The sequence below is a fragment of the Blennius ocellaris genome (genome assembly GCF_963422515.1).
Source record: "Blennius ocellaris genome assembly, chromosome: 7".
Lineage (NCBI taxonomy): Eukaryota > Metazoa > Chordata > Actinopteri > Blenniiformes > Blenniidae > Blennius > Blennius ocellaris.
The window spans coordinates 17111669-17134083 of record NC_137656.1 but is presented as its reverse complement, the minus strand read 5'-3'; the positions used below and the strand labels follow the sequence as shown (position 1 = coordinate 17134083).

Sequence of the window (22415 nt, the reverse complement as noted above, 5' to 3'; positions counted from 1 at the left end):
AAGTCGTTCACTTTTAATTCCCCATAAAAGTACCACAGACTGCCTGCCTACTGATCCCAGGAAAGTCCACAATGAAACTTTCTGTCCTTTGAATCCATAGCAGTATTTCCTTATGCTCAGGGTTGCTGACATAGTCTTGACTTTTCAATTTAGTGGGGAGGGTAAACATTATCATTATTATTAGTAATAGTAGTAATAGTAGTAGTAGTAGTACTAGTAGTAGTAGTAGTAGTAGTAGTAGTAGTAGTAGTAGTAGTAGTAGTAATAGTCGTCGTAGTATAATAATAATAATAATAATAATCATAATAATAATAAACATAATCCTCAATGTCTTCAGTGCAGAATTTATTTTGCAGACTTGAAAAACCTGGTGTTGCAGAGCAAAATAATTGTCATCCTGAGCCTCCGTGCAGGTCTTAATAGCGTCACATTCTTCCCTAAATTGCCTCAGATTGCCTTCATCTGTATCAGTTTTTTTTTTGTTCAATCTCATCTCCAAGCTTTGTTGTTCAAAAGACTAGAGCTCCATTAGAGTCCCGTAGAAAGGAATTCTAATCCTATAAGATTAGAGCAGTGCAGTGCTCCCAGTCAACTCCTTCTCTCTTTGTTTTTATAGACGTTGCTGTTGATTGTGGAATGTCGTATTGTATTGAGCCTAACAATGACTTTGTGCTACCGGACGGCCTGCAGAGCTGGCAGGAGAGGAGGGAGACCTTGACCATCACGTTCCATGTCCTGCATAACTACGACTGGACAATGGATCAAGCGAGAAAATACAGCAATATCTGTGCATCTGTGTGTAATTGAATGTTGAAAAAAAGAAAAGGTATTGAATGACAGCATCGATAGAAGGGAAATATTCCCAATGATAAACACTGCAGAATGAAGTAAATGTGTGCAGCAGAAGTGAGTTCTTTCTGAAGTTTGTTCGTGGAACAGTCCACTCAGGACAGGAAAAGGTTTCAGGTCAGCTGCAATACAAAGCCGCTGCTCCTTCTTTTTTATATTCATTTCACTGCAGTGTTTAATATTTTCTCAAAAATGTGTATTAGTCCTTTTACTTGTTTATAATTTGCAGGTCTGGAATTGGATAATCAAGTTTGCCTGGTGGTATATAAGATCTCCGCCTCGCCCCGACTGAGCTGAGTTTATACCTCAATTGAATTATTAAGCATAATAAAGTGATTCCTACATCTTTTAGTTTTGGACTATTGGTGCAAAACAGCCAATCATATAATTGAAAAGAAAATAATGTTATATACTAGTGGTTTCACATCATTTTTTCCTGGTACCCCCAAAGCACCCCCCCCCCCCCCCCCATGAACATCACAAAGGAATTGGCAATTTACCAAGTCACTTCTAGATTGCTGTTTTGATCGTTTTTCAAGTGAAGATCAAATTTTTTTTCACCCGCCCGGTGATCTCTGTCTCCAAGAATGTCCTCAACCCCAATTTGGGTTCCACTGCTGCAGACCATTCATGGTGCTTTGGGTGTGGTCGGGTTGTAGTTTACATTTGCACCTGAATAGTGCACTATGCAACTTCCCTATTCCATAGAAACTGTGAAAATAAAGAATACAGTAATTAACCTTGTATGATCACTAAGTGTTGCTATCAAAGTTCCCTCTGTAAACAGCAGTTTAATATTCTGGGCTTTATGGCTGTATTGCATTCGAGATTTACTGTAATAGCTTGTAGAGAAAGTTGAACAAGAAAAACACTCCTAAAAATCATTGGTGTTCTTTCAGCTGTGAAATTAAACAAACTCCCCACGAGAGGTGACTCAATCTAAACAAATCAAAGCCAATGAAATGGAACTCAAATTAAGAAAGTGATGAATTTGCCTCTGCTTTTATTTGATTTATCCTTTTTACACGTTCTGCAAACAAACTAAATTTGTTTAGAAGAAAATAAATAAATAAAAATAAATCTTACTGACTGAAATGTATGTGAAAATGGCAGACCCTCATATAAAGGACACAGCTTTTTGCTCAGTACCATGACTGGTAAACCGAGCTTACCCATCACGCTCCTTTCTCTCTCTCTTTTTCTCTCTCTCTCTCTCACTCTGATAAGCTGGCATTTCCTGTTATCTCAGCCCTGGGCATTGTTGTCTGCTCTGTGAGACAGTCGAGTCTCTGCACTGCTGACAGAACAAGAACTGTTTCATTTTGTCTGATTGTGCGTTTATGAGGTGAGGGGATGCGTCCTAATGTATTGTTTGTTCCAGTCTTAATTGCAGCTCCTTTAATCTGCTGTTTGCCACATGCGAGCTTGTGAGTATGTCCTGCCAAATGTGCCACCAGTCAGTGTTCAGAACACATTCTGAACACAAAATTAAGCATTAAAAAGGTATACGCTTTAGTTTCTGTACTCTGCGGCTAATGCGCTCGACTGTGAAAACATTAAACAGAAAGAAATCATTTGATGCCAGGAATGTTGTCGATATGAAAAAAAATTCAAACATGTTGAGCAAAATGGACAATTAGCCATGGTTAATGTTAATGCAAACATAATTCCTGCTGTAATTATTAATGGTTTCTTCTGAATGGCGAAGGGTTGCATTAAAATTGTGAGACTTTCACATGTGTTTGTCTTGTGCATTTCTGTGTCGTCTTTTTGAAATGTTTTGGAGAAGATTTTATAGACCAGACATCAGATAATTAATTATTCATGCTGCTGATTGTAAGAAATTACTGTAAATAACTACCAGCCGTGTATATTTATAAACACAGCTAGAGGAGTCACTTCGACGGACCTTCAGTACATCAGTTATCCCAACGAGTTTTGTGTACGTTGGGGCGTGTGCATGCACACACACGCACAGACACACACGCATAGAATAACCTGCATATGGTAACTCCCACCAATATACTGTACATTAAACCTACTAATTCAGATTCCTGAGCATGCCACCAATATGTAGTTGAAAATAAGACATATATTTTTCTTGAAAGAGAATGTTCAGTGGTTGAGGTCTGATATTCAGCTTGTTGACATTAAACTTCAAGGTTAGTCTTTATCGGTTCCATTTTCTTTTCAAGTTGTGTAACTTTTCTTTATGAACTGGATACCGAGCTGTTGAACTCAAAGGATATTCCTTGAACATTTAGTTTGCTTTCTTTGTGAAACTTGTGTTGTGTCAGTTTTCCACATGCTCTGAGTTGTGGGTGTCGCCTCATAAGAGCCCATGGCGATCTATCCTTACAGCACTGGGTGGAGATATACAAGTTCAGTTAGAGTTGTGGTCATAGCATGTTGATAAGTTATCAGCCTCTGTCCTGTAGTTTGCTTCTCTGTGAGTTTCCTGAAGTCAGTTTTGTGATAGTTCTCAATGGACTGGTTTGTCCATCTGCACAAATCGAATGAAAATGATACATTTTCTCAAAAAGTGAAGATTAGGTTTTCTTTGTTGTGTCGTTATGAATTTGATACTTAATTTAGAAATCTAAAACCTTAACATCTGTGTCGCTTGACTAATATTATCTTTGTTATTTTAATATTTGTCTTTGCAGTGACTGTTGAACAGCTTATATTTTCACCATGTATTGGACTGTCCCAGGAGTGGGGAGGGTAAGGAGAGGATTTTGGGATTTCGAGTTAATGAAAGGTAAACACGAGGTCTGTGCTGAGGTGAGCCAAAGAATGCAGGACTCTTCCTCTCTGTCAGGATATGAGCCTCATTCTTTTGACTTATGCTTTTACGCATGACATTTTACCTTTGGCCTCTAGAAACTTTCACTGCTTTGAAAGCTCCTTCATTCCTTACACTGTTTCTCTCTCTCACTCTCTCTCTCTCTCTCAAATGCCGTTAGCTTTTGCTAACATATGAGAAGTTTCATTGTGTTTCTGGTTACCCTCTCTCTCACAATGCTAAAGTAAGCCAGCTTCATTCACCCCAGTCGGTCCTCGCCAGCGCTGGATGCGCTGCTCTTTGCCAAGCCTGTGTTGGAGCATTCAGGCCTGTCACCCAGCCAAAGCTCCGCTCAGGGCATTACTATGTGTTGTGGAAGTGAGACGGATAAGGGCTACAACAAACATTTGCTCAGCAAAGCAGGATGTGAGACCATCTCAGTGGAGACAAAACATGGAACATGAGTAGATAAAACACGATCTATTTGACTACGAATGTCTCTCCACAGGCTGTTTCCATGTCGGATTATGACACGTGGTTTGTTAATCTTCAAAGCTGCAGTGAACTTTTCAGTGCTCCTCTCAACTCTGTGCTACTCACCAAGCCAGCTACTGGAGTCCACACAGAGACCAGGCAGCGTCAGGGAGAGCATATACGTTATAAGAATATCTCTATTCAAGTGCTCAGTCTTTAGCAGGCGCCATTAGAGCGATCCCAGGGGAAAGTGTGGAAGGGTAATGGAGGATATAGATTTAACTTGTGACCATCAGCAAAAATGCCAATTAGAAATGCATCAGTGAGCAGCTGGCGATACAGCTACAACATGGTGCCAGTTGGGGATTAATTTAAGGCATGTATTTGACTGAGACAATGCACAAAGTTAAACGAGTCCAATGAAAGTCTTTGTACAGTTTGGTATCATGGTAAGTTTCGATCTCGTGTAAGTTTTTGTGTTTTCTCTAAATGAGGCTGACCAAGAATCAAGCCTTTGTATTTGGAACATTTATGGACAAGATAAATGGACGTGCTCCAGCACTTTGCCTCCATGAGAATCTGCAAATTCTTGTTTTGGTGCAGCAGAGAATTTTCATGCTGCATTTCTCTTAGTTGTAAGTAGTCATATGAAGCCATTGTTCATAGTAGCTGCGCCGTGTAGTGAGATGGTGATTGTGAGATTTGTGACAATGTCACTAGATTATCTCACACACACACACACACACACACACACACACACACACACACACACACACACGCACACACACACACACACACACACACACACACACACACACACACACACACACACACACACACACACACACACACACACACACACCACAACAGATGTCTGCAAACCGTTCTCACTGTATGATATTAGATCACAGTTTTAAAGTGACAACAAATGACATTGCCACGATTTGCTCACTGAGAAAATTGTACAGTGTATTCCCACCTTGAGTAGTTGTATTTTGCAACCATATAAATATGTACATAAAGCGTCTCAAAATCATTCGGGCCAGTCTAAGAGGAGAAATTGTCATTCACCAGCTTCACTTCTGTTCCATCTTTTCAGGTTATTTGTGGTCATATTCCCCTTTTTCCATGCCCAGTGTTACGGACGATGTGACAATAGCAAGGCTGTTCATAATGTTGTCCTTTTCAGTTTTGCTCACAGGCAGCAGCATCACTCCTCTTCTGCTGCATCCTGACCTCCCCTCCAAGCTCCCATTAATCATTTACTCTCTCGCTCTCCATCTCTCTCTACCTCGGTCTCCCCCTTTCTTTTCCCTCCTGGATCTCTTGTTGCTGCTAATCCTTATCGCTTTTATCTTTCGCCACATCTCTTCATCTTTATATCTCTGTTGACTGCTAAATTACTAGTCTTTGCTCCCTGTCTTCATACCATAGGCAGGTATCATTGAGTCTGTCTTCTCACAAGTTGTCATTGTCAAAGTTTGTGCATTAGTTTCACGGTACTGTTTAACAGTAGGTATCTGAGCATACATGCATTCTATGCTTGCAGCGGGAGTGAAACAATGGCTCAAATGAAGCATGCAAACCCTGTATACTCCACTTTCAAACCGTTAATTCACTCACAGCTATAGCTGGCCAACTCCCCTGCACAGATTCATTAAAACTATACTTTCTCTTAATGAAAATCCATCAGGGATTAGTCCAGCAGAACCTGATTTTCCATATAAAGTGATTTGGCTATGATCCCATCCCGTTGTACCTTTTCCAGACAAGGTGTGTGCATGAATAGTGCTGTTTTGCAGATGCTCTTCAATGCATAAAGGCTTCATAATCCTCATGGTTGTTTGGTCTCTCTTCCCCCCCCCCTCCGTTGTTTTTCTGAAGCCCTGCATATAAGATGAATTATTCAGCATTGTAATGGGTCTATATTTGTCGTTGTTTATCTTGCCTCAGTGCCCCCACCACCCTCATTGCTGCCCCACCATCATCTCCCTCCAAGCTTCCACTTGTCTGTCTGTCTGACAAGCGGGGCCGCAGAGGATGCTCCACTTTAATGAATGAAGTGAAGTCATTTAGTAGGCCTCTTAATGGCACATAAAGCCCCGCTGCTAGGCTTGATTAATCAGGGAAAGTGTTTGGCTGTCACATACGGGGCTGTCCTCAGCAGGGGCAGCAGCTTGATCACTGCGCTCTCTTTCATGGTAGGGTCCCTCTCTATTTTCGCCAGAGTTGTCAGGGGTCCGAGCTGCCAGTGCTTTGAGATTCTCAATCGGCAGATTGAGAGGTCGCCTGGCATCAGTAAAGACTGACCATGATGAGGATGATAATGTTGATGGTTGTGCCTCTATGTCAGAGACAGGTATCTGATCTGTACTTTCACTGACGGTAACTCAGTCTCTGAATGTGGACGTAAACAAAGAGGAGGAAAGCAATCCAAACTATCCATATTTGCACCACTGTCTTGTGGAAGAGAGACAGTCACCTTGGGATACAGTTTTATGATCCAGAGGTGTAAATGCATAAAGGTGAAGCCGAAACCGGAGCTGCAGCGATAGATCAAAAAGCGTCTGCATTTGCTGATATTAGTTTTCTGTGGGTGTTGGAGTATGTGTGGACTGATAAGTGACAGAAAGCTGCAGGAGAAAAATGTCAATCTGGTATCTTCAGGACACTGCCACGCTGCTTGACTGCCTATCTTTCATGCTACTTTAATGCTAAAGCAAATTTGGAAATTAGATATTATACATGACTCTGTGTATAGTATTGTAGAATATTAATATGCCATTTATAATTTTTTTTAAATTGTTAATGTCTTTATCACTATTAACACATCACAAATGTGTCTACTCCAACTATAAATTAAGTTTTACTGCTCATAAAATGGCAAATTAGATGCTATCATATAAAAAAAGCCATATTTAGACTCATATTTATTTTTTGTGAAACTATAAAGTCACCAGATCAGATATTGAAAGTATGACATGTGATATGCCATGAAAAATATTTACTCATTTTCAGTTTTGTAGCCGCGACACAACAGAAATCAGTCGAAAACATTTGGAACTTAAGACAACAAAAGCTTTAAAAGTTAAGTGGTATGACCAAAAAAGAAAAAAGAAATATCAACAAGTACAGCAGCATTATAGTGGCAACAGATCAGTATGTTTTTTTTTTTTTATTACAAAGTCTCTTTGACAGTAATTGGATAGTTTTGCCATTCTTTTAAAGAAATGCTATATTTTCTACTATAAACCATCCCACCATCGACAATAGATAGAAGAGTACAAGTGCTGGAATATCCTACTGGCAGTCCACTCCCTTCACTAATATAAATATTTGCCGTATCCTTAAACTAAAACTTTGCCAAAGAAGACCTGAGTGCTCACGACTTGCAGCGGGCAAGAATGGGGCAACATTCTTCTCCTGAAAAAAACGATACCTCTTAAAAGGCACAGTGTGTAAAGTCTAAGTCATACCTCTGTTGTTGATTAGATAGGGGTGTTCAGTGTTTCCCTCACTTGACTTTTTTGTGGACACTGACTCAAAAACATCAGCGTATGGGGCAAACTTGTTTTCCAAGGTAAAAGCAGCTGCATGGGGCAAGTTGTGAAACGTGTTAATTTTGGCAGAAGCACATGATAAATGTGCTTGAGAAGACATCAGGACACTTTTAGCTCATTGTGTTTAATATTGGTGAATATATAAAATGTTACATTCAACAACTAAAAAAAGAAAAAAAACCTAAATATTACTGTTCTGTACCAAATGATCAATTATAAGCTTAAACCTATTGTGAATAAAACAATAGGTTTATGTGAATGACAAACAATTGCAGCTTGTTTGTAATTACAGACACACGACACCAATTCTTTTGATTTGCATTCATAATCAGAAAGTGTGTTGCTGGATACTTTTTATTTATATGAGATTGACCGATGTTGCATGTTGACTGATAGTTAAGGAAACATACTGACTTTAATTCATCTTAATGTGACTGCTTTGTACGGGCTGCTCTGGTAACTGTGGTTGCAGCTGTCATTGTCTGTATTGCATCAGTCACATTTGCTGCAAACACGGCAAAGTGAAAAGTCTTAGAAATTATGACGTTTGCCAAATGCGCTGCGTTGGCATAAAGGACTACAAAAGCAGTTTGACACTCAGACTAAGATGGCAAGACTGACTGAAAGACACCTCATGGGTTATTTCATTAACCCACAGCACACAAGTGAAGCAAAGTGTTGGATATTGGGCTTTAACTGGGACTTTCACCAAGCTGGAGTTTACTGCGTTATTGTAAAGTGTTATTGCCATTTCATCTACGGGGAACTTGGAAGAGTCGCGTTATGTCGTATTGCTTTATTATTTTGTGTTTGTTCATTCAAAAGCAACATACTTCAAAGATACTACAATTCTCAGTAGATACTTCACAGTGTCACTTTCACTAGAATTATTCTTCACTGTGAACACACAGCTGAGATTTAGGGTGGTAATTTAGCCCTTTGTGGTAGGTAAGCATATCCAGGAGATAATTACAGTATATAACTTCCTGACGGTGACTTAGTTCAAGCCAGGATTACTTTGCCATTGTTATTACCTCTGACAGAGAGCTCATTGAAATTCATTTATAAAAATATAATGAAATTCAGTGTATAGTACTCCGAGGCATACAGTGCTGATGTATCTTTTATTCTGTCCCTTCTCTATGTTGTGTTTTCAGCTCAGCGTGTAGTCACTTGCTTTTCTCTCTTCGAAAACGGTAAGAACCGGGACTAGTTTAGCCTGGCTGTTTTTGTTGCGGGGTTTTGTGTTAATTTGCAGAAGGAGGTCACAGCGGGGTGCTTGGCTAACTGAGACACGGCTCAGTGAGAATCCTCAACATTAGAATATGAAAGTTTACAAATCTCACAAGTCCTCATCTTGGGGGCTCATCCACCCTCACCCATCACCTCCATCCTCCCCATCTGTCTTTTTTTTCCCATTTAATTTTTTGATGCCTCTCCAATCCCCATTCTTCTCTCCCGTCACGTCACCAGAACCCTTCATCTCACCCCGTTATGCTTCTCTCACACTGTCACTCCTTTTCTCAAGAGTTCTGTGTTTGTAATTCTCCTCCGTAGTGGACTTCAAGATGAGGCTATGCTTCAGCTTCTGGCTGTTTCCTGTCACTCATTGTTGTCATTCATTTATGGCTTAGAGAGCCAAAATCCCTGTACGTTTAAAATAAAGATCTTCTTTGTGTGTATTAAGGTAAATTAATATCCACAAATCTACGGGTTATGTTAGATCAGAAAACGTCAGTTTTAGATTTAGATTTAACCACACCACTCCCTTGAACAGTATCTTAGTATTCTGTTTGGTTAATAATCATCAGATTTGTGGCATCAAACCCTTTAAACAGGGAGCAGCGCCGGTTTCTCCTGTTCAGGGATTTACTCAAGGATATAATCATATTTTACCATAACCTGACAATAAAATGAACCCTATGCTATTGTTCAGTGTAAGAGGTCTGTGTGTAAAGCACTTCACTGAACATGTGGTTAACCTGTGTGTGACCCATTCATAAGAGGCACTGCAGGTTAATCCCTGGTTGACACCGTACCGACGCTCTAATCCGCCACTGTTTCTCCACAGTTATATCGGTGAAACCGCAGCACAGAATCTCAATTAGTTGATTTTTTTCTCTCTCTCTGTGTGACACATTTATTTGATCACATCTCAGGTAGTCAGCTACATAAAATCCTTTAGCTTTATCATTTCTTCTTCGTAGAAATGCTAGGTTGCTAGAGCAAAGTAGTTATTGACCCACATTTAATTAAGGGGCAGAAATCATGCCTGGAAGTCGAGATGAGGTGGTGGGACTGAGCACCTGCATCAGATTAATACATTACTGAAATAGCAAACTTAAGAGATGCTCGACTGGCATTATTTAATGGAGTGACATTGATGCAGTTTTCAAAACTTAAATGAATGTCCTTAAAGGAATGTCCTTGCTTTGAGAACTTCAGTATTTTCAGCATGTTCTATCTTTTCAGTTTGAGACAGCCCAAGTCTGATTGTGATGAAAGATTTCCACATCTGGTAAATTATACCCGTCAGGCAAAGTCTTTTCTTTGTGGTGTGCAGTTGATTAAAGCTTCATTTTGAATGTTGGTTGGTAGCAGAAAGAGCTGACTGGTTTTACAGCAAGAGAGGCACAGTACAAAAAAAGAAAAAAAAAAATCCAAGATGGCTGAGCAGACAGAAAATCAGCTCAATAGACCCATCCAAGAGAGAGATGAGATAACGTTATCGATATTGCAATGGGGCCAACATAGTCAACACAAATACTCAAATATAAAAGCTGTTCTGTCTTGCACTTTTTTGTCTTCATTATATTAAGATCACATACAATTTGCTGACAAAATTATACTGTGTTAAATAGAGCTAAAATAGAGCCATTCCATTGGAAAACATTAGGAATGAGTGAACCGGGGCTGGCATAAATACTGAAATGCGAATGAGAGTAGATTGACCATGTGGCGGGGGATGTGTGGGAATCCATCTCACTGGAAGGTAAAAAATGGTGTTTCTACAAGGCAAGTTGGAGCAGAGAAGCCTAAAATGACATCAATCTATATTCATCCATCTTTCATACTACTATATCCTGTTCAGGAGCGCTGGAGCCGATCCCAGCTGACTGCAGGCGAAGACAGGGTACACCCTCCAAAGCAGGCCGAACACGGAGGGACAGACTACAACTTCCACACTCTTCCTCACTAAAAAGACACAAACTCACCGGAATGCATGTCTTTGCATGTGGGAGAAAAACAGAGTAACCCGAGAAAACCTTTGCACGCTCAGGGAGAACAAACAAACTCATCAAAGAAAAGCCACTCACCTGGAATCCAACCAGGGATGTTCTCTCTGTGAGCCGCTGACCGCGAGGCCTAAAACAACTCCTCAAACTGACAGTCAGGCTTTATTATTGGTAACGTACCAGAAAGAATAAGTGGTTGAACTGAGTAGGTTTGTAATGTCAAGCTCCAAGTAATGGACAAAGGAATTAGCTGGCAAATGCAATGGGACATTTCCCTCTGGACTTCATAATAACCAAAAGGCTCCGTATCCTGATGGTGCAAATAAGTCACTGTTGGTCAACATCCATCCAGCTTCTATACAACTCTATCATATTAAGGGTTTTTGGGTTTTGGGGGCCGATCCTGAGTAAATACAAGTGATTCACCCTGGACAGGTCGAATTCACCTCACATGCATGTTTTGGGGACTGTGGGATGAACGTGGAGTACCCAGAAAGAAAACAAGCGTGGGGAGAACATGCAAACCCCCCGGCCAGTATTTGAACCCCAAAGCGGTAACCACTGTGCCACCTGTTGGCTCAAAATATTCTATCCATATGGTAAGAATATTTCAAATGTTTTATTGGCCACTAAATCATGCATTATTTAGTATTCACATTCGGGAAATTAAATTCTCATAGCGTACGCTACAGTACTATTTATATTTTGTAATTGTACATGCTGAACGAGACAACATGTCTATTTAGGTTTCAGTTTGTATTCATCTCTTTCTGTGGGAAGAGACAATTTCCTGCCACTGCCCACACCCAAATTTAATTTGTCCAAATAAGACAAATTCATTTAGAGGGGAAAACGACTATACAGGGCTTCTCCTCTGTGGAAGTGAGTACAAATACAGCTTGAAGGTCACACATGTGATATGCTTGAGAATTGTTTTATCATTATTTACTGGAACTACCGTCTAGTGTGTGTATTGCAGCGTATAATCATTGCTTCAACCCTTTGCTGGACAGTTTTTTTTTTTTGGTTTGTTTTGGGTTTAGTTCTAAAAAACAACTGTGCCTCTGTTCCTCATGTCTTTGGGTTTCCTGGCCACACCCCTTAATACCAGAATAAACAGCGTAAGCATATCAGAGCAGGAAGCATGTCAGAAACCAAAGACCAAAAGTAAAGTGGATTCAGGTTTTTAGTGGTTCGGGGATATGTGAGTAGCCCAGCTGGAGACATAGACTGAATATAATATACGGGTAAATTTGCAGATATAAATAAGCATAAATTACACTTGTAAAGTTAAAGACTCCACATATAATGGCAACTCAAACAAAAATACATACTAAAGGATTAGATCCAGGTAAATAATACATTAATTTGACAAATGATTAAAAACTGATTGACTTTTTATGTGAAATATTTTGTACATTCTGGCCTTTTTTTAAATAATATTGGAGAGAGATGGTAACTACAGAAATTTGTGTTGTTCATCATCTGGCCAAATTTGAATGAATGAATGAATGAATGAATATGTATCCAAACTTAGGTTTCTCGAGACAGAAGGGTCATGACTGTTATTGGACATATACATATATATATATATATATTTTGCTCTTTAGTGATCAGTATTTTTACTGACTTTTAGAGACATTTGTATGTGTTTCCTTCTTTCTTATGTTCTGAGTTTTTGTTTTTTTTCTCTCTCTGCTTGTGAACTAGTTTCCCCCTCTGAGTAAATAATGTTGAACCTGACCAGACGGATGCTCTATATACTCACCATATATTTCTAATTTAAAGCTTCAAACTAGTTAGAGAACAGTTGTACTTTTTATTGCATATAGTCTCCAATAGATATCTTCAGAATATGAAAACTATTTCTAACCTATAAAATGTACTTCACAATAAGACTTTCCAAAAATGTGTGTGCAACTGTAACAGGAGAAATTTTTCCAATAATTTTATTGCCATATGAAATAGGTTTAAATAGGTGGTTATGCTTCATTGATGAAGAACATCTATGCTTTCTAGAATTTATGTTATTCCTGTGCTTTTCTCTTAGGCAACATTTAAATAGATTTCCTATTCAGATATTACTATAGTCTTTTAAATATTTTGCTTAACATGTTGATCCTGTTCAAAAGTATAACTGCTTCTCCAATTCACCTTTAACAGGGGTGAAATAATCTGGAGCGAAACTATTAGAGGTGAATCCAATCGCCAAAGCCATCGCCTGTCGTGATTTGAAGCTCTGCCAGACTTTGATCGCCATGGCAGTAAATTGATTAGCAGCGATCTCCTGGTCTCCTAAATGCTGATCCTGGGGAAAAATAGGTTCACGGGTTTGCTTTAAAGTGAGGTTGTGGTTGAGCTCCGAGGCGCTCTCCCCTTCCTGATCTCATCTCTGTAGCACAGCTCAGCATCAACAACTCCAGCTCAGTAACAAGGCAGCATGGAGGCTGGTCACTGTTTCAGCCTGCTGCCTTCATTACTCTGAACTCACTGTCTGACTGTTCAAGCTTGCTGTAGATGTCTGCACTTCTGAAAATTCATAGCAGCGAGGATCAGTCGGCTCAAAATACGAATTTAATTAAATGGGAGTCCCACAATGCGAAACCTGATTCAAATTCAAGGAGAAAGTTAGTTAGTTCTACCCTTTGTCCACCTGATCATTCAAGCCATCCTGCCTGGTTGAGATCACAGTCTGCTATATGAAAAGATAGTCTCTGTCTTGTTTGTTTTTTGTTTGTTTTTTTTAATGTGACAAATTAAGCCGATTCTTAACCTTGAGGAGTCTCCATGGTTTATTGCTCCAACTTTTATCTGGGCTCAGGATTTTGACTCTGTCAGTCGCATGTGTCGTTATCAGCAGGAGCTTCAGCTGAACAAGTGTTAACTCAGCAATGAGAGAGCAGCATGGAGGCGTTCAGTGTTTTCAAAGCCTATCACTCCTCTTCTCGATATCTTTTAAGTTAAAGTTCAACAGAAATTCAATGCAACCAGAGTGCCTTCTTTTACTGTTTGCGGTCTGCTTATCAGCTCTTGTTGAGCAGTGATGACTGTTGGTGAGCATCGGGAATGAGGAAGGAGAGAAAAAACAAGGCTTTTTTGGACTGATATACTGTTGTTTTGTGCATTAAAGGTCAGAAACAGCAGATGCATGAGGAATTCTTTCATTTTTTTTTTTTTATTGCTTTCATTTCTTGTCCAAAGCTTATAAGGAACACTGGAATGTGTCTTTTCTTTTTTTTCTTTTACTGAATCACCTTGGTCCCCTCTGCTGCCCCTCATCTGACCACGTATCCTAAGTTCCCTCACTTACCTTTCCCCGAGGCTGTCTCTCAGTGAGGACCAAAGGTTGATCTTAGAGCTCCTGTGAAATCAATCCGAGGTGAAACCTTTCAGTTTGCCTCAAAAGCAGCTACCATGCCAAGCCGTGTTTTGTAAGGTAATAGATAGCTGAGGGGATACAGGCCAATGCGTGCTGAGGACACGCTTTCATTTCTTTATTTATTCTCACTGACACAATGAATTGATTCATGCAGCCCATCAGGTGCGTCATCATTGCGGGGAATGTATTAACCGCAGATACATGAGATCTTTCAGTATTAATAAGTAGTTCTGTCCTGATGCTGCTGCAGCTGACGCTGGCGTTCACAAGAGAGAGTGACACATTTAGACAGGATTACTGGGAAAACGATGCACAACAGAGCGAGGGTGCGAGTTTGTTCTTCGAAATGTTCAGAGTTGTACAGTGCCTCCAAAAAAAAAGGAAAAAAAGGCACATCTTTTATTCATGTTCAGTTGTCGAGGTGTCAAGAGTTTTGTCAAGCCTCTCATTGTTCCGTTAACCTTGTCCCCGCGATACGTTCTGTCTCAATCTCTCTGGTTAAACATTACTGCCAGGCCACGGGGGGATGGAGAGATAGAGGGATGGAAAGAGAAGGAGAAAGATAGAAAGAACGAGGTTCCCTTCATCCATTCATAATTAAACAAACATGGCCTTATTCACTGAAAGGGAGAACGAGGAAAGCGGCGAGGCTGAGAGGAGGACGAAGAAGAGAGGGTCAAAATGAAAGTGAGGAGGAAGAAAGATGGATCTGGACGAGACGGGTGAGGGTGGGGTGGGGTGGGGGCGGGTTCGAGCAGACCGAGTACCTGTGTGCGGAACAGAAAGGTGTGCAGTCCATCATCTTCAGACAGGCAGACAGGGCTGTCTGGGGAGTTTATTTTTACCTCGATATGGGAGTCTGGATCAGCCACAGCAAGCTAGTAGCACCTTTCACTGGGGGCTGGAGGACTGCGGCTGTCCTGATATGACCACGTCTCGGGTCTCTCAATACATTTACACTCACACACATCTACAGACCGAAGCTTGTGTCGTATCACAACTCTTTTGCTACATATACTGTATTTCATCAAAATATCTATATTTGGGTTTTGGATCATTTATCGTTCACCTTACAATGTGTAGATCATCCAGTAGAGAATATAACTGACATTTCACCAAAAGTTTGCAATACAGATGCATACATTTTCTAATATGGCTGAATACAGAATGTGCTGAGCAGAAGTTTGGTGCAGTGGTAAGGACTGTGGCCTCACAGCAAATACATCCCTACTTAAAGCCCGTTGACCTTTCTGTGTTGAGTTTCCACGTTGGCCCAATGCTTGCATAGGGCTTCTGCAGGTACTTCCTTGTACAAATACAGGACGTGCTTGGTAGGTTATTTGGAGAAGCTAAACGGCCCTTGACACTCTCTCTCAGTGTTTTCCCGGTGATGGACTAGTAACCTCTCCAGTTTATCCTGAATCATCGAGGATTGACTTTAGCTTCTTGTGACCTTATACATGAGGCGAGGGTGAAGAAGACTGATGAATAGACAGTCTAACCTCCGAGTGGAATGCAACAATGTAAGGATCAAGCAATAATGCAATGCTTTCCACAAATGTTCCATTATTTATAACCCCGTGGAGGGACTATATGTTGTTACATTGCCTTAATCTTTAAATCTGCATGGTGCCATTAAGAGTCAGTGAGATCTGCTGTTGATCCTCCCTGGATCAATATTTATCTTGTATTTATAGACCAGGAGATCACCCCCATCCTCTCCTTTCCTAGACTGGTGTTAGTAGCACCAGAGACACACTGGGAGGAGAATTGATTAACAAATCAAGCCTGTAATTATTCCTGACTGTGATCAAAGCCGTGAGAGGAAGTGCATGGAGAGCCCGAGTCACAGAGGTGAAATGTTGCACAGTGTGGTCCAAGCAGACATTTTACTCTTATCGCCTAGTTGTTTGTTCTTTCATTTTGGGTTTAGAAATATATAGGGTGGATTTCGCAGGGACATTAAAGGAGGCCCCGAATGATTTTTAGCATTCGGAGATGATTTTAGCTCGTAAGGTTGCATTTTGATGTATGCATTCATCTTATTTTCTGTGTAATCATGCAATAAACATTAAATATGATTAATGGATCATTTAGAATGTCTGTTATTTTCAGGATTCCTTGACTTATTCTCTAAAAAGAACATTTCTGTCTGTCTTTCTTACTCATAGTGAAATTGTTTGACTTATTTTCACTGTGATGTTACTGTGTGGGTCTTTAATACCAAACTGATCTATTTTCTTCTGCTGTGCTTTTATTTATGTGCAGGTTGGCTCTTTATGTTTATGAGTATCTGCTGCATGTAGGAGCACAGAAGTCGGCACAGACCTTTCTATCGGAGGTAAGACACAAAAAAACCTCTGTTTTCTGTGTGTATGTGTATGTGTATGTGTATGTGTATGTGTATGTGTATGTGTATGTGTATGTGTATGTGTATGTGTATGTGTATGTGTATGTGTATGTGTATGTGTATGTGTATGTGTATGTGTATGTGTATGTGTATGTGTATGTGTATGCGCATGCATGCTTGCTTGTGTGTGCCTCAGCACACAGTCCATGTTTTTTTATGTGTCGGCCCCGAAGAGTGGTCTGACCCTCATGCAATATGTCGAGTAAGTGTAGCAGCTAATTGAATTAGCCCAGCCTCACTGTGCTGAGCCAACAGGTTAGTGCAGCAGGCAAGCTTTTTAACGTGAGTGTTGCATTTAAAGGGACGGGACTGGAGCCGGTGCACAGGAAGAGTTATGACGCTGAGGGAGTAGCTGACGTCTTCAACTGACATCAGTGTCTGATCTGCTCAACAGCTCTGTCTCAGTCAATCTCATTGTACCTCACTCTTGTCTTTTTTTTTCTGTTCCTTTCACTTCATTTCTGTGGGTTTTTTTTCCTCGTCTGTCTCTCTATCAGATGCAAGCTTGTTCTCACTTTACATTTTCAGAGGTAAAAAGGTGATGGGGTGAGAAGGAGGTCAGCTGATTATTGTGCTTGGCTATAAATGATGGTAAATTACAACGTGAGAGACACTGGCTGGAGGCTTGTTGTACATTGGCCAGAGGAAGAGAACAAAGAAAGGAGGATGGAAAAAGGTTACATCATCAGCTGGCACCGATTTTCATCACTCTGACTTGGTGTGTGTTTGCGCGCACGCACACACACACATGCACACTGTCTCTCTGACACCCTTTCCCTCCTGCCATGTTTCACTCGCTCTCTCTTCCGCAGATGTCGGCGATGAAAAGGATAGGCGGTGTTATATCCAAGTGGGGGTTCACGTTAGCATAGAGTGCAACAAGTATATACACAGCTCCTTGTACACAGTCCTCGTGCAGACATATGTGTAAACTTGCAGGGTAAACATTACACCAGAACGTCACGCTTCATGAAATATTGGGGTGGAGTAAACCCAGGCTTTGAAAGGGCCTGTGATCTACATTCACCATTCACATTGGTTTGCAACATATCCTCAGGCCCGGGGAATAAGAAGAATGATCATTCACAATTAAGAGCCAGGCGCCTAAACGTAAACACCAAATGATATTCAGGAAACTGATCAAACTGATTGCATGGTCTAAAGATTACTACAAAAAAAGCTTACACTTTAACTGAATATATGCAGAAATGAATACAGAGTTGTCCTGCAGTGCCCTTTTTCAACACACAGCCTACATCTGCCAGTAATCTTGCTAAAAGAATCTCTATAGCATGGTGGAGGTAAATGAAGGAATCTCTTGGGAGTGCACAACAGAAGAGGACCGGATATGTGGGCACAGTCTTTGTTTTTGTTTTTTCCTCCCTATGCTTTCCAGATGAAGCGAGAATAAAAAAGCATACTCGGATGTGTCCCGACCTGAACTTGTCTGTAGTCTTATGTAGACTGAGTTCCAGCCAATTAAATTTGAGATACTTGGGACGTCATACCATCCTGCATTTATTTTGCACCATTTGAGCAACTGAGAGGCAGAAGAATCGTGTTGTCATGATGTGTTCCATGACCGGCTGCCTTCAGTGTTTCAAATTAACTGAGAGCATTTACTTGAGCTGCAAACTCAGACTGAAAGCATGTGGGGCAAACAAACTGAGGCAGTTCCTGACCCTCCACAACAAAACTTCAAAGCAAGACATTCCTTCTAAAAGTCACTGTGTCTGATCTGCAGCTGAGGTCAGGACGCTCTGATTGGAAGTGCAGTGATTCAGTTTTTCCTGTTATTTTACCGTTTGTTCGCACTGTGAGTTGTGCAGGTTGTACAATGGTGGGCAGTCTTTAACCCGCATGAAATATTTCAGCGAAAGCAATTTAAAAAGATGAACGTGAGGTCATACTGTGATGTAAGCTTGTTGATGGAGAGGCAGACTAAACACCAGTGTCACAGTGTGATAGCAATAGTCTGACTGTTGCTCACACTTGTTTGTCAGGCTGTCAGTGTGTGTGCGTGTGTGCATGCGTGCGTGTGTGTAAAGAAAAATTGCCCCCTCTGTGGGTGATGTCAACAATCACTGACCTTGATAAAGGTATAAAAGCAGATGGATTCAGCTCAAGCGTCTGTGTGATGTATGTGAAAAGTGACTGAAGCCCTCCAACCCTCCACCTCAGTTCTGGGAGTGACCAATACTGATACTCTCACTGTTCAAATGCTGCTCAGACACTGCTCTGCACTGACAGACCAGTTGTGAAAATGGAGCTTGTTTTGTTTTTTTTCCCCCCTAAAATTCCATTGTGACATGGAGCAAATAATTTTTGATTAATAGTTTAACAACAAAGAGATGTTTACCTACACGTGCTGTTTGGTTAAGTATATGATTCTAAAATCTAAAGGCCTAACCGGTCCTGAACAGTTAATCTCCACTTTTTTTCTGGCAGAGAAGAGCTTTTGATCAAGGTGAAACCCAAAACATATGTTATGGGTTTATGTGAGCAGGAATGGCCTACAGACACATATAAGAACGATCTGTTCTGATTAACCAGAAATAACAATTCCTAATTTGAATTTAATAATTCGATAAGCATTCATGGGATAATTCTCTCTTCAAAATACATTTAGTTATACTGTAATCCCACAACAACAGACAACGACCAACCACAGGTACAGTCAGTAATTACTGGACTCGAACCCCCACCTCCTTCTGACAGGGCCAGCACACAGAGGAAAGACATGCACCCAGGTGTACATCTAATCCCACCTCAACTGAGTGGGAAAATCCCACTTTTTCACCAGTTTCAGTGACGTTCAGTGCTGCACTTGAAGAGACGAGGAGCATTTGAAACGCATTTTGAAAGGTTCCGATAACGACTCAAACAAACGAGTTTCATCCACCAAATTTTAAAAGAAAAGCGAAAGAAAATGGATTTGATGAATGAAGTATCAAATTAGTGAAAGTCAGTGGCCACAGAAAGGCAGGTAATGTTTTGACAAGTAGACTGGATTGGTCGGTTCGGATCCTCTGGGTGTTTGCATGTATCGGACCTCTTCCTCAAGGAAGCCGAAGAAACAGACATTGATGCACATACACTTTCATGTACTCGTGAATTGACGGGCTCTCAGGCAGAAGTAAGCCCACTTATCCACTTATGAATCTCTGGGAATCACAACATAATTACATAATAGCGCGTGTTGTAAGAATTCCCTTGCACCCTTTTCCACCTTATAAAGCAGGTGATTCAGATGCCAGGCTTATTTTAATGCTCAGCGTGTTTCTGTGTGTCTCATTCTGTGTGTGTGTGTGTGTGTGTGTGTGTGTGTGTGTGTGTGTGTGTGTGTGTGTGTGTGTGTGTGTGTGTGTGTGTGTGTGTGTGTCCAGATCCGATGGGAGAAGAACATCACATTAGGAGAACCTCCGGGGTTCCTCCACTCGTGGTGGTGGTGAGTGTTTTTCTGGCTAATTATTCACGATGCATTCTTCTTAATTTTGTTTTCCTTCACGCCATCACATATGCCACTGAATGAAGTAGTTAGATCACTCTCCTGCTCCTGTTTTTATTTGTCTTTACTTCATTTATCACCTCCAATTATATAACAACTCCGACTCATCTCAGCAGATTTGATAAAAATAAAAAAATAAAAAAAATAAATGCCTTACAATGCTGTAAGGACTGGTTTTCTGTGTGTCGTAGTGTTTTCTGGGACCTGTACTGTGCGGCTCCTGAAAGAAGAGACACATGTGAACACTCCAGTGAGGCCAAGGCCTTCCATGACTATGTAAGTCTGCATTGGTCATTGTTTTATTTATTTGCTTATTTTACGTGTTTCTGACACATCGGTACTCTTACTGCAGCATTTTGAGCTTGAAAATAATAAATGACGCATTCAATATTTGGCCATACATAATGAAATATCAACAGTTCGAATATGTTGATACAATGGACACAAAAATATATGCTATCCCTTTATAGTGTTGAATTCATCACTCATAAAGTAATTAATCAGTACTTGTTATTCTTGTCTTTCCTTGAAATACCATTGCCTTGACATATCATGTTATATTTGCAAAAGCCTTTTTAAAATTCTTGTTCGGTGAATTGTATTTTAATATTTCTATATGCTCACATACAAGAAAAGCTTTCAAACAAACAAACTTTCACTGGATTAATTTGTCACCTTTCAATAAAAAGCCTAAATATGCACGGCGTCTGTGTCATATTCGGGCCTTTAATAGTGTCTATATTTCCACTGATGGCAGTTGAGCACTGCTCAGCAGCTTGTATAAAACTTTAGGAACATGACAGCATGAACGAACAGTTTCATCCGCCTGTCATGGAGACGATCTCAAGACTGTAATTTGGTGTGATTAATGACTTAATTAATTGATTAGTAGCCGTAATGAGACTTCTGAACTTTTGACCACAACGCATTACATTACAAAGTGACACATTTAAATTGATAATGGTATTAAGACATTACTTCACAGTGCATTGCAATTAATATTGTGTATTACTACGAGCCCATGGATTTGATTTAATTGTATATTTTCATGTGGCAGTATGAAAAGAAACAAGCCAAAATATTTGAATTCTGTCTTATGAAATAAAGAGGCAGTAATAAACTCTATGTTGTTACACTGAAGTGAAGTGAGTCCAATGATTTTCCTAGTTTTAAAATTAAAAAATACCTGTGAAACTTCCAAAAGAGTTTTTTATTTCAATGTGTCCTTGTTAATTTAATGAAGTTCGTGTTTGATGTTAATAACTTCAGTGTGCACTGTAAATAATGATGGTGAAACAAATTATTGTCTACTAAAGACACTTAAAAACAACACCTCTCATCAGCATGAGTATTTTATTCTGAAGTGGTGTCAGATTTTCTCGCAGTGTCTGCTAAAGTGTGGAGATCCTGCTGTACTGCTCAGGGTTCCTACTAACAACTTTTGCTGTGCTGAAGCACAGCAGCCCGAAAATGCAGCACGTCGTCGACATCAACTGTTGTGATCGCATTATCCTGACGAGCCGACTGGGCAGGAAGACATCAATCCGTGTGGGGGAAACATTGTTTTTTGCTGTGTTTTCTCAGTGTGACTCCACTTCACTGCTGTAATTCCCGCACATCGAGGCATGAGCTGGTTCAGTCCCGCACCATCCAGTAACTGGAATACATTGAGCAGAGCCAGAGCTCTGAAGGTTCCAAATGAACGAGTGACTAAAGAAAGAGAAAGTGTGGCTCCCCCTCTCAAGGTGTTTGTGTGGGCGAGCAGGGGGTCTCCTCTCCTGCTTTTATGTTGTTGTTGTTTTCCCTCTGAAGCCAAAAGTCTGATTCATCAGATTTGTCTGTACAGTGGTTTATTGAGATGTATTGTTGGTGCACAGGCCAGGGCTTTCTGCCTACCCCAGCAGGATCTCCTCTCTCTCTCTCTCTCTCTCGTCTCTCTCTCTCTCTCTCTCTCTCTCTCTCTCTCTCTCTCTCTCTCTCTCTCTCTCTCTCTCTCTCTCTCTCTCTCTCTCTCCTTTTCTGTGGTTTTCTCCCCTCTTTCCTTAAAACTTGCAATCCTGCAGAACCGGTGGGGCCCCCCCTCCCCTTTTATCTCCCTACTGTAGTGTGTGTGTGTGTGTGTGTGTGTGTGTGTGTGTGTGTGTGTGTGTGTGTGTGTGTGTGTGTGTGTGTGTGTGTGTGTGTGTGTGTGTGTGTGCACGCGCGTGCCTGCAT

General features: G+C 40.6%; 1 protein-coding gene across 2 annotated transcripts in view; it reads left to right on the top strand.

Annotated features, from left to right (window-relative positions):
• Positions 1-22415, top strand: part of LOC308132089 (single-stranded DNA-binding protein 2) — a 55907-nt gene that overhangs the window by 8545 nt on the left and 24947 nt on the right. For both annotated transcript variants that reach the window (XM_080499044.1, XM_080499043.1), the window contains exons 2-4: positions 16552-16624; positions 20080-20141; positions 20393-20477. In XM_080499044.1, the coding sequence (XP_080355170.1) occupies positions 16552-16624; positions 20080-20141; positions 20393-20477 (220 nt within the window). The remainder of the gene's footprint in view (positions 1-16551; positions 16625-20079; positions 20142-20392; positions 20478-22415) is intronic.